This window comes from Heterodontus francisci, chromosome 5 (assembly GCF_036365525.1).
Source record: "Heterodontus francisci isolate sHetFra1 chromosome 5, sHetFra1.hap1, whole genome shotgun sequence".
NCBI classification, from domain to species: Eukaryota; Metazoa; Chordata; class Chondrichthyes; order Heterodontiformes; family Heterodontidae; genus Heterodontus; species Heterodontus francisci.
In genome coordinates this window covers 107,730,425-107,742,858 of record NC_090375.1, presented here as the reverse complement: position 1 = coordinate 107,742,858, position 12,434 = coordinate 107,730,425, and the positions used below count along the sequence as shown (strand labels likewise).

The 12,434-nt window shown below is 41.7% G+C and overlaps 1 protein-coding gene across 7 annotated transcripts in view; it reads left to right on the top strand.

The window, feature by feature from the left end:
- Window positions 1-12,434, top strand: part of tox (thymocyte selection-associated high mobility group box) — a 323,812-nt gene that overhangs the window by 124,716 nt on the left and 186,662 nt on the right. For all 7 annotated transcript variants that reach the window (XM_068031890.1, XM_068031889.1, XM_068031891.1 and 4 more), the window contains exon 2: window positions 11,796-11,861. In XM_068031890.1, the coding sequence (XP_067887991.1) occupies window positions 11,796-11,861 (66 nt within the window). The remainder of the gene's footprint in view (window positions 1-11,795; window positions 11,862-12,434) is intronic.

The following is a 12,434-nucleotide window of genomic DNA, read 5'->3' as shown; positions in this document are numbered from 1 at the left end:
AGGTAAATGTAATAGCCAATTTTTGCACAGCAAGGTGCCACAAAAAGCAACTAAATAAATGACCAAATAATCTACGGTATTGGCAGAGGGACAAGTATTGGTCAAAACATTGGGAGAATACCCCTGTCCTTCTTCAATAGTGCTATGGCTCTTTTACATCCCTATGAACAGGTACACAGGGCCTTGGTTTAACGTTTTCCTGAAATGCTGCACCTCGAGCAGTGTAGCACTCCCTTAGTACTGCACTGAAGTGTCAGCCTAGATCATGTGCTCAAGTCTCTGGAGTAGGGTTTGAACTCACAACCTTCCAACTCGGGCATTGTTGTTAGCATTGAGCCAAGGCTGACATGATGCAATAATTTAGGAGACATGAAGACAGATAGATCGGAGCACTCCATTTATTCTCTCCAAGCTTTGGAATTGCTGCTAAAGGATGCTGGAAGTATGTTTCACTGTGGCTCTGACAGTAGTATGTATCACATTGTTTTCTCAGGTCTTTTCCTTGGGATGGTATAGTGTGTCATGATCCACAGCTGCAGTGAATGTCCTTGGTTGCCCAATAGCCAACTGTATAGTCTTCTGGGTCCTTTAAATAATTCTGGCACCAGTGACTGCCATAAAGCGAAGGAATCTTGGGGCCTGCCAGGGTAACAGCAACAGTGTCCATAAAGCTGTTACTACGGTTGCTGACCAGCTGGACAATCATAGACTGTTAGTGCTTTCAATTTATAAATTGAGTAGCCTTGAGGGTGGGGCATGTCTGGCCACTCGTGCTGTCAATAAACCCCGTGGGATCCTGCCATATGGTAGAAGTAGTGGCCTCTTTCCAGTTGCTGGCTGCTTTCCAAAAGAGAATGAATTAAATTACTGGTCTTGGCAACTAATGTCCCCTTGACCTGTATAATGAAAATTTGGACTGAAGGTTATGGAATGTGCCAGAGATCTCCTGTGGTTGCTTGGTAGAAGACTGCTGCATAAAAGTTCATACAACTGTAATCTTCAAAGCCTTTGACAGAGTTGTCCATGTCCTGGAACTGGTTGCAAGTCTGATTGCAGTCATGCGCACAGTTCTTTTATCGGTTCCTTAAGAAATCTTAGTCTGCACGTACTGGTGTCTTCAACAAGTTCAGATAGAAGAGAGATAGAAGAGCCTAGCTGTGTGGCTTAAGGATGGGTTCTGATGGAGCATCTAAAGTTGAAATGCAGCTGTTTGGCATGTGTCCTCTAATCCTTCAAAACTGACAAATAGAGAGGTATGCCCAGGGGGATACTCATGGCTTCATGCAAATCAACAGATTAACAGCTTTGCCTGTACAAACAATCACTGATAGAGAAGTAGATCAGCTTTAAGAAGCTATCTGGAAGGCTCCAACTTCTTTTGTTTATCAAAACCAGTACAATGCAGGAAATGTGAGTTCCGAAGGGATACAACTAAAGGGAATAGACCTTCCTCGCAGCACCCATTTTATATTCAGGCTTGGGAATCATTTTATGAGGACTTTTAGTACCATTTGAATCCAGTCCTTAATGAGACTTTTGCTACACCCCAGTACTTTCGGAACTCATTGACATATGCAATGCCCATTAAGCATGGGCTAGGCTTCGTCTCTCTGGCCCAAAAATGTGAGGTATAGAGTGCCTCGGGTCATATTATTGACCCTCATATTAATTAAGTGGGGAAGCAAAAAGAACTACAGGGCAGCAAATTCTAAATAGTATTTTAAATTTGAAGCACTGTTCATCAAATATCATTTCTCCAAGCTCCATATAGTTTTTCCTGTCTTAAGTTGAGTCCTTCAAAACTGTCCATAGTGTTTAATCTTAATCACTTGAATTTCATCCTAGAGAATCATCAAAACACTCCAGCAGAGGTGTGCAAGCTCATTGCTATTAGCAAGTTACTAGAAGAACTCAGAATTCAAATTGAAGTTTAGCAAGAGATAAATAATTTAAAAGAGTGGTGATAAAATGTACTAAAAATGTGCCCAGTATTAGTGATAACTTCATCCAGCGGAGGAGAGATCTGCTTCATTTAGTTACCTCTCCTCTTTCATGTAGTTTAACTGGATACAAATATGTCAAATAGAAGAGGCAACCAATTGAGACAGATATTCCCCTCTACCGGATGACTTGATTTTTATTACTGGACATATTTTATTTCCACTCCTTTTTAATTACTTCTTCCTAAATTTTAATTTTTGAATTCTGAACTTTTTTTTTAGCACCTTGCTAATAGCAATACATCTCTTGCCTGTGCTGGAGCATCTCATGAAGTGGAAAAATGCTTTGCAGATTTCAACTATTCGAAATAATCTTTGTGCGTTTTCCACGTTGTTTTCTTCCATATCGAATATATCAGCTAGTGAAAGCAGTAGCTGAAATTGCATATACAGCATTTGGTAATTTAGTTTAGGTCATTCTACACCATAAATATTCAGTAAATGTAAATCCAGTAGAGAACTAAGATACTATTTTGGCATAAAAATTCTTAAGAAGTTACTGGCTTTAGTTTAAAGTATGTTACTAGTACTAATTTTCACTAATTCTATACGTTGTCATAACTCTAGATATACTACGTAATTAGTGGCATTTTTATAGATTTTACACAGCAAACAAACATATATTTAGGTAGCTGCAAAGGAAATGCAGTAATGAGGTTTTAGGGACGCTTTTAAAATTAAATATTTTATTCAGCAGCAAGAAATCTCGGAATCGGTAGGGCATCTCGAACATGTTTTTGTGAATTAGATTTTTTTCAAAAAAGCGAGATTATCTTAAAGCCCGGAAGCTATTAATTTTGTACTTTTTTAACATACAATCTGGCTGAAGTGTGACAAAGCTGGACTTCTGTCCACCTGACTAATGCCCCCGGTGAATTGTCCTAGATCCAAGTATTTGAACTATTTTTGGTGAGCTTCCGGCAGTGTATCAGCCTATGCTTAGGAGCTTGCTGCTGGAAAGGGTGGGTGGGGGTCAGGAAATGGTTACAGCTGTAGGAGCCAGATGCCTGCCACATACCAACAGCTCAAGCAGCCCCATGGCAATAAGAAAAAGTTTCTAGCTTGGAGAAACTTGCCAGTATCTACTGATCTGCAAGTCTTCTTTGATTCAACTCACTGCTTTGGCCCTTTAAACTTCTTGATGTGTTATACATCACCTGGCAGTGCTGCACACTAGTTTTGTCCTGGTATTTGTAACGTTCAGTGTTACCAAGGTGACATTGGTAAAAGAAAATCTGTCATTATCACCTCATTTGAATGCTCCTCTTGTATTTGGGCATGTGTCTCCAGTGTCCACCATCATCCCCAGCGTGAAAGTATGTCAGACACACCCTCGCCTATCCAATTACTGCTACTTAATAGGTGGGAAATGGAGGAAAACCCTAATATATTCTTGACCAAGGAAAGACACTGAGCTATTTATAGATATTTCCCCACATGAAGAGAGAGTGATTCTTGTGCACTTCCAAGCACCCTGTTCAAAAATATTCGCAAAATTGGAACAAGGGGGCCTAGTAAATAATAGTAACTTTTCAAATTGGATAAGGCAAGTAAAGGATTGCTATCTGGAGCAATCCTTTGGAGTAAAGGAGTACTACCTGTTAGTACTCTTAAGCTGTTTTTAAACAATTGCCATTGCCCTCTTAAAAAGGAAAGATATAAGCTTGATGCTGTAGAAATGTTCTAGGTGGGGTTGAAAGGCTTGATTACATCATGAAAGTCAAATCTAATAAAGAGAAATTTAATGATGTTAAATTGCACTATTTCTGCACTCAGCCTGAGGTGAGTTTTTACTGAAACTTAAATGTTGCCACTTTCGCAAAATGCTGATAGAAAAATACTGAAAAATTACTACATTTTAGAACTTGATTCCTTTAAAAAGTGGTTAAAACCCAACTTATTTCTGACACTTTAAAAAATAACTGGGAGCTTGCCACAGTGGCTCTGCGTTTGCTAGATGTGACATAATGGAAAACATAATGGTATTTATATATGATATGCTAACTACAACTGACTACATATAACTCTCCTTGACTTTGGATTGCTGCATATCACTCATGGGCCAGAATTTAACCATAGGCGGATGGGAGCCAGCCACCGACTGAGAAGTCGATGGCGAACCCGCTTCCACCTCGCCAGGAGATACGATCCGTATTTTGCGGGTCGCCGGGCTTCAATTGTCCTGAGGCGGGACTTCCACCCACTTGAGGTAGAAAGTCCCGCCTAATGGAGCTGCCAGCCAATCAGCGGGCCGTCAGCTCCTAGCCCCGGCAGCACCACCGGGAGCGGTGGCCACTGCTGGGACCACAGCTCAACTAGAAGTAAAAATGCCGGGGAGCCTGGAAGGCAGGTACATTTTGGTTGCCTCGCCGGGGTCGGGCCCCAGCAAGGCAAGGATGGTTGGGGGGCGTGTTGGGAGTTGGGGTGGTTGGGGCAGCGGGGGCGGCCCTCCATCAGGCACAGGATGCCCGCTTACGAGGGCACCCCCCCACCCCAGGACGTTTGCTAGCCGCCTGCTTTTGTCAGGTGGCTTCTCTCAGGTCTCGGACTCCCGTAAAATCTGCGTGGAGGCTGGTGATGTCCCTTAAGTCGCTGTTAAGTGGCGACTTAAGGGCCTTGATTGGCCCGGGGCGGGCAGGCCGTTTTTCGCCGCTGCCTCCCTGCGTAAAGTGGCAGCGGAGGTGCGAGGGGGTCGGGAAGGGCTTCCGGAGGCTCCCGCTCCATTTTACATTCCCCGCCCCCCCCACCACCATCCCACTCTTTGGGGTGGTGTAAAATTCCAGCCCATGGTATCTTAAACAGACTGTGCATTACAATAAAACGAGTTTGTATTTATAAATGAGAACAAAAACTCATTTTAAGAATACATAACATTCCACATTAGAATATAGGTAAGGACTCAAAGATAACCAAATCAAATTTTATTCAAAGATAAAACAAGCACTGTTGCATGTGTGAATTAAACATGCTTAGAGAAAGCAGATTGTAAGGGCACTAAATTTACTAACCCCTGAAAACGGACATGGGGATCCTGATGCGGGATTAACCTGTGCCTGTTGTTCCAATATAGGCAGTACGCCAACTTCATGCTGCCTGCTAATTAACATGATTATAACATGCAGCCAGCACTAACAGTGCTGTTGAGTGGCTCATGTTTTAGCAGGGGAGAAAATTGTGAGAAGCTAGCACCAGTTAAAGTTGGCCTGACTACTTAAAGCCAGCCTGCATCTCTTAAAAGGGGAGGTTCATTGTGGCTGTAGCAGGTGCTGGAAGTCATTGGTGCAACTCATTCTGATATGAAAAAGATGTAAAAGTAGCACTATATGGGAGAGAGCAGGCTCCAAGATTTTCCAGTGCTGCACTGAAGGCCTTGGTCAAAGAGATGCAGAGAAAGAGAGGTGTGTTCTATCCACAGCAGGCCATTAGGCCCACCAGACAAATTCTCAAAATGCAGTATGAGCTGACAGCTGTGCTAGTTAATGTCAAGAGTCAAGCCCCGAGGATCTGGATGCAGTGCCACAAAAAGTTCAATGACTTCAGCGAAATTAATCCATCTTCAAATGCCGTATCCCACCAAATGAATCACTAGCCTCAAACATTGCTCAATGCATCACACCCCATCACTCGCCTATCAACAATCTCTATCAGCAATGACTCATACCTAATAGTTGTGGCTTTACCCCAGCCTCACACACATAGCACTGCTGCAAGCCCCACTGACACATCTCTCAGCTTGCAAACACTGCCAGCTACTCAACTATGACGGCCACATCACCCAGACAGATTGCATAATACTGACAGACTTCCCTCTCTTGTAGGACAAGATGCTGCACAACCAGAGGCTGCAGGTGCTAACCAGCGGGGGACAGGGGTAACTGCATGGCCTTACCCCCATGAGGAGACAGTGTGCACCATCATTGGAGTGGCCATGGCTGAGGCTGTTGCTAGCAGTGAGACTGAAATGATAGAAGATGATGGTATCATCATACCTAATCATCCTTCTCACATCCCATTTCACCCTCATCTCATAAAGTCTTCTGATTTGCAAGCTACAGATGGTGTAAGCATGCACCTTACTTTCCTCCCTCCCCTCCTTTCATCACAACCCTGCTCTTGTGCCTTTCTCCTTTCAGATATGCAAGAACTGCAACCTGGCAGGCAGTGGTAGAAGAGCAACAAGTGAAAGAACAAGAAGACAGTAATGATGAAAAACACCAATTCCTGATCTCATATTCACAGCCACCAGCTCCAGCTCAAATACTGAAACTACGCATGATTTAAAGGATAGCTTAGAGGTGGGTTCGACTCGTGATGAGACACGAGGCATGAGTGGCCTGCAGCCAGGGTAAGGAACAAGGTAGCACAGGTGCCAGCTCCCCAGAGTGTGGGTTTGTACATGAGTTCTGCTGCAGAGGACTCCAATCATGAGTTCGATGGGGCAGACTACAATAGAAGGCTGTTGGGCATGCAGCATGAAATGCCTGGTGCATTGACAGGCCAGCCAGAAAACCTGCATCCAATGTCAAGGACTATGAAAGAATCTTGCACCAACTTTGCACAGGACTTTGTGCAGAGCTTGGAGTCCATCTTTTCCAGCATGGAAGTGATGGCCGATTCCATTAGCACATCTGTGGGCCCAACCATGATGCAGCATCTCATCGCCGATGTCTTAGCTTCTATGTCAGCACTAGCAGAAGTCACCCAATATCTGGGCGCTACCATGCAAGCTCAGACCTCTGCAGATACCAGTATTCAAAGGGGTTTTCAGGATGTTACAGGATTTCCTCCAACAGATTACTAGGATTGCTGAGGTGCCGGGGGAGTGGTAGTGGCCCATTGGAACAGGATGACAGCATTTGTCCTCCCACCACTGCAACTCTGCTAGTTCCAATGCTGTTGCCTGTCATCCAGCCAGCCCAGACTGCAACCACCCATGCCGACATGGCGCAGTCCAAAGCTGGGCTTTCTACATCTAGAGCTGCTAGAAGTCACCCTCCAAGGCCATCTGCAGTGTCTGCACTGAAAGTCAGCAGCCTTCCACAAACATGCTGCAGCCACTGGGGTAGCACTGCATAGGAATACAAAGCCAGGCAAAGACACATGGAAGACAGTTACTAAAGGAATGCACAAGGTTGATTAATTGACTTTAGTATGCAATATAGATTGATTTTATTTTTATAGTTGGTATGAAATGTTTAATTGTGTTGGCTTTTATGTTTGCATTGTGGCCAAGTGGATGCAGTGATGATCAGTAACAGAGGGAAGACAAGGTGTGGAACTGTTAATGAATGGGGAGTTGGGGTTGCTTTCATTGATATCTTCACGAACAGAAAGGGGCTGTCTAGCTTGCCTCTTCCCTTCCTCTTCCTCCTTGTCCTCCACCTCCTCCTCCTGCTCCTCAGCTGTTTGCTGTATAGCTGATGGCAAGAGCTGTGCCCTCATGATGGCCATGTTGAGCAGCATGCAGCAGACCACCTGCTCTGCCGAGTACTGCAGGGCTCATCCAGAGCCCTGCAGGCAGCGGTAGCATTGTATCAGCACACTAGTGGCCTGCTTTATCACATTTCAGGTGACAGCATTGAATGCATGCTGCATTAGTTGCGTGGATTGCTCATCAGAGTCATGAGACATGTTGTCAGAGGATAGTCCTTGTCATCCAATATCTACCCTTTGGTTGACTATGGTGGCCCAAATGCAGATGGCACAGCGTACTGCTGGAGAATGACAGTATCATAATTACTGCCAGGAGACTGGGCATTGACCAGCATGATTCTCTACATATGGCCACACATCAATTGGACAATGACAGAGTGGAATCCCTTTTGATTGTGGTACAGGGAAGAGACATGCGGTGCCCACAAAGCAATGTGTGTGCAGTCAGTGGCACTCTGCACCATGGCAAAGCCTGCAATCCTAACAAAGCCATGTGCTTGCTCCACCTGCTGTTCTCTGGCAAGACAGAATTAAATGTAGTCAGCAGCCTTTGAATAGAAAGCTTCAGTGACCTGCCTTATGCAGCAGTGGATGGATAATTGCAAGATGTTGCAAATATTTCCAGCTCCAGCCTGGGAGGAGCCAGACCTATAAATGCTCATGGCCATGGTCACCTACACAGCCATTGGCAAAGTGGTCCTCACCCTGCTCTGAAGCTGCAGTTGTGGCTTCAGCAGGTGGCAGATTTCAGTGAGGACTTTGTTACTGAATCGCAAATGTCTCACATGTTTGTCCTTGCTGAGGCTTGTTGGGACTAAATGATTCACTCAGGTACATCGCACTCCATAATCCAGTATGAGTACAACATACAATGGTTCACTTAAAACTCTTATAGTAATTCTACCTTTGATCTCTACATTTCATGCACACTACCACAAATCACAATACATCAATCGATACACAATGTGACACTGAATATATCAACAAGGAGCCGAGAAGGTACACTTAGTTCATATCAACATGGAGCCAAGACGATACACTTAGTCCTTCTCAACCTCTCCTAATCATCCTGTTACCATAGTTATATGGTCCACTTAAGCACTTCAATCACTTTATTACTATAAACACAGTGACCAGACTAGCATCTCCAAGACCCTTAAGACATGGATGAATGACCCTCACGCATTCCTTCAGCTCCTTATCCTTGCCTTAGGCCCACTTCATAAAGCATCTCTGTTCAGCAAAGCTGAAAGCTGTTTTAACTCATCATGTGCTGATCCCACAAATAGTCCAAGACATTGAGGTACACGTGTAGTGTAAACTCACATACCCACAGGGTTCAGTTAGGAGGATTGCTCCCTGAATACCCCGGCCAGATATGGCCTCTTGCTGAGAGAGCACCACCCCCCCACCCCCCACTCCTTCCAGCAGCTTGCCCTGCTCTGTATTCCCTCTGCTTATTCTCCCTGTTATGCTGTATTCCAAGGGGAATGTCTACTACTGCACCCATGTCTGAGAGCAACTGGTTTGGTCAAAAGCTTCGAAGTCAGGGCAAAGTCCTTCAACACTCGCCACACTATTTTCTGCAGACTTTAGCAACTTTAAGGAACTCTAGAAAGTCCCAAACACTTGTAGCAACAGCCAATAGAAATCAATGAGCAACTAACCTGAAAGTTGTTGGTGATCCCTTTAAATAGCACTAGTGGGTGACATCCTTCCTGCTGATGAACACGTGTTCAGCTGCGTGGGATTAAGGGAGGACATTAGCTGAAGCATTGAGCTCTGAAATGGCAGCACTAGGGTCAAATCAGCGTTATATGCTGATTGATGTCATGATCTGCCTGCTCTGCATACTTCCAGAAGACACTCTCTGCGTGCAGGCACTAACATCCTCACCGATATGACTTTCAACATAACTCACACCAAAAGTGTAAGCACATGTTGCAGACGCCATTTTGGAGCTCTAAGAGTATTGCAGCACCCAAAAAACAGGCGCTACAGATCTGAATTTTTAGAGTAGTGTGCCAGAAAGAGTTGTATGCAAATTTTCTCTAGTATTTCATTAAATAATTTCAAAGTCATTATTAATTAATTAATAGATAAATTCTAACATTGAATGACTGTCCAGATAATTCATAAAGTAATAAAGGGATTAACTTGCTGTCAAAACAAAATAATGTTAAATAATCAATGGGATCCTAGCTGTTAAAACAAGAATGTAATGCTTCTGCTTAGAAGCTTTCCCAAGGCCAGGAACTTTCTGGGGTTTTGTTGTTGTAAATTTGTTGTTTTGAATTAAATGAATAAAAACTTAGCCATCCACATCTAGAGTTTTGTCAGCAATGCTGTTGGATACTTATAGTGTGGACTATGTTGAGATGGAGGTAGTCTTAAGTTGTTGCTCAGTGTTCAATTTATCTTTGCAAAGCACAGCCACAACTGCTGAACACATAAGTCATTTTAACAATGATTCCAGCCACTCCATCATGCATTCGGCATTTGATGGATTAAAGGGCATTCAGTGGTCATGTTTACATTTGACTGATTATTGATTGTGTACATCTTGCAGTTCCCATAGATTATATACCAAAGGAACATAAAGCGTTTTCTTTGGGCAATATTGAATTCTGTTGCTTGTCACAGTCCTTTGGATATATAGGAAAAAAGCCTTAGAGATATTTTTTTCTTTGTAGTTGTTCTTGGTTTTTGATTTAGAACAGTTTTATGTTATCAGACTTGGTGACAGTGGCACATTATTTTACTCTTATAGTTGTTAGCCTATTCTGCAGCTCATTGAAAGATGGATTTCATGCTAAGATTCTTTGGTTTACAATTGGACATTTTAACATCCCATTCTTCCTGTACTTTTTCACACACAAGTACAAGATAATCTTGTTTATATTAATTTGTGTAACTGCTCTCTTCCACCTGTATAAATGAAAAAAATTGCATAACAAATCTCCAGTTGGCATATGTCAAAATATTTCTCTCAAATTTAAAACTTAACTCACATTTATACACTCAGTGGGATAAATTTTGACTTTATGTGATAGTGTAAAACAGATGATCATGAATCGGCAGCCCATTGTATATCTGTCCCATTTATATATTTCCATTAAACTTACTTTTTATAATTTTATTTATTTGCTCCACTGTATATAGAACAGTTACAAATGGTTTTCACGATGAAGCAAGTTATAACATTATAGTTGTTATACTGGTGAAATGAGAGTGCTAGCCTTTGTATTGAACTGAGGTCTGTGAATTTTTCCAACACTTTGATTTTATCTAAGGAATTCCTATGTTATTGAAGTGTCTGAGTGTCTGTTTCAAGAAAAACGAATAATATTGCTTACCAGCTTAATTAGCATAAAGAATCTTACTACATAAAGAAACTAAGTCAATTAATCTTCATTACAATAGTTACATAGGTCATGTCATCAGTTTAACATATAATAAAATGTAATCCATGATCCTTATTAGAATAGCATATACATCTAACTAGTATTTAACAAGCATCATCCATGTTTCATGAATGAAAGAATATGAAGAGCAAGTTTATGTACAGTACTTTGCATGGAAACTGGCTCAATCAATATGAATAAGAACTTGGACTTCATGTTGTAACTATATGATTCCAAAACCATATTTACTGCTTAAAACTTTAAATTGAGATGTTGGAGTATTGCATATTTTAAGTCCATGAAGCTCACTTTGAAATATTAGACTATTTCTCTTTTTTAATGTGCATGCACTTTTTACAGCCAAATTGTAACTTTGAGATCTGGAGCCGAATCAGAGTGCACTACTCAGAGAGTAGTAGGGGCGTGGAACGCCCTGCCTGCAACAGTAGTAGACTCGCCAACTTTAAGGGCATTTAAGTGGTCATTGGATAGACATATGGATGAAAATGGAATAGTGTAGGTCAGATGGTTTCACAGGTCGGCGCAACATCGAGGGCCGAAGGGCCTGTACTGCGCTGTAATGTTCTAATGTTCACTTTAGGTACACTTCATCATTCGTCTATCCTGCCAGAAACAGTGCGATTCATTTAGCAATTCATTAAGACTAATAGCAATATGTGTGTGTATGCTGCAGAGAATGAGCCATTTTGTTTCATAACAGATTGCAGATGAAAGGAAACCATTCATTTCTTGCCTGCCTGATGTAATTACTACTGCACTAATTACCTCAAATCACTGACATCCAGGGTCAATAAGAATGGGAACAAGCACATCAAAGACAAGCAATGTGAAACCAAAAACAAACCTTTTTCAGCAAAATCTATATTTGGTTGTTATATATTTTAAGCTAGACTTTTAAGTTTGGATGCTTTCTGAATATTTATTATTCTGTTCACAGTTTGATGGTGAAAACATGTATATGAGTATGACAGATCCAAGCCAGGACTGCATGCCAGGAAGCCAGGTGGGTTAATTAATCTTCTCCGCCATGTTTCAAGATGTAATTAAACAAATTCAAAAGGATGCATTGCAAATAAGCATTACTATCAGTAACTGGTGTAATCAAAATAATTATAATTTGCAAACAAAGCATTTAAACTGTGCTTTAGATTAATGAGATGTAGCTTGAACAAATGTCATATTTGGATGAATCTTAGATGCAAACATTCAACATTGCAATTAGCAGTGTGTTTTTTTTCTGAGCAATCAAGTAGCTACTTTGTCGGCATGATCTTAAAAGGCAAATATATTTTCTTTATGAACAATGTGCTCACATCTGCTTATTAGGAGAATTTTAATATAACTAGTTTGACCACGAGGTGTAAATCTAACACTAAACACATACACATAAATAGTGGCTAAACCAATTTATTTTAATTGGAAACAAAAATGCTGGAAAATTTTCTCTCCTATAAAATTGTGAAATAGATTTTTCAGATAAAATATGAATCAGTAAATATATCATTGAGTCAAAACATAAAACATGACTGAAGATCAGTCATAAGTGAAATTTGTTTCTGACTCCTGCTATTTGTTG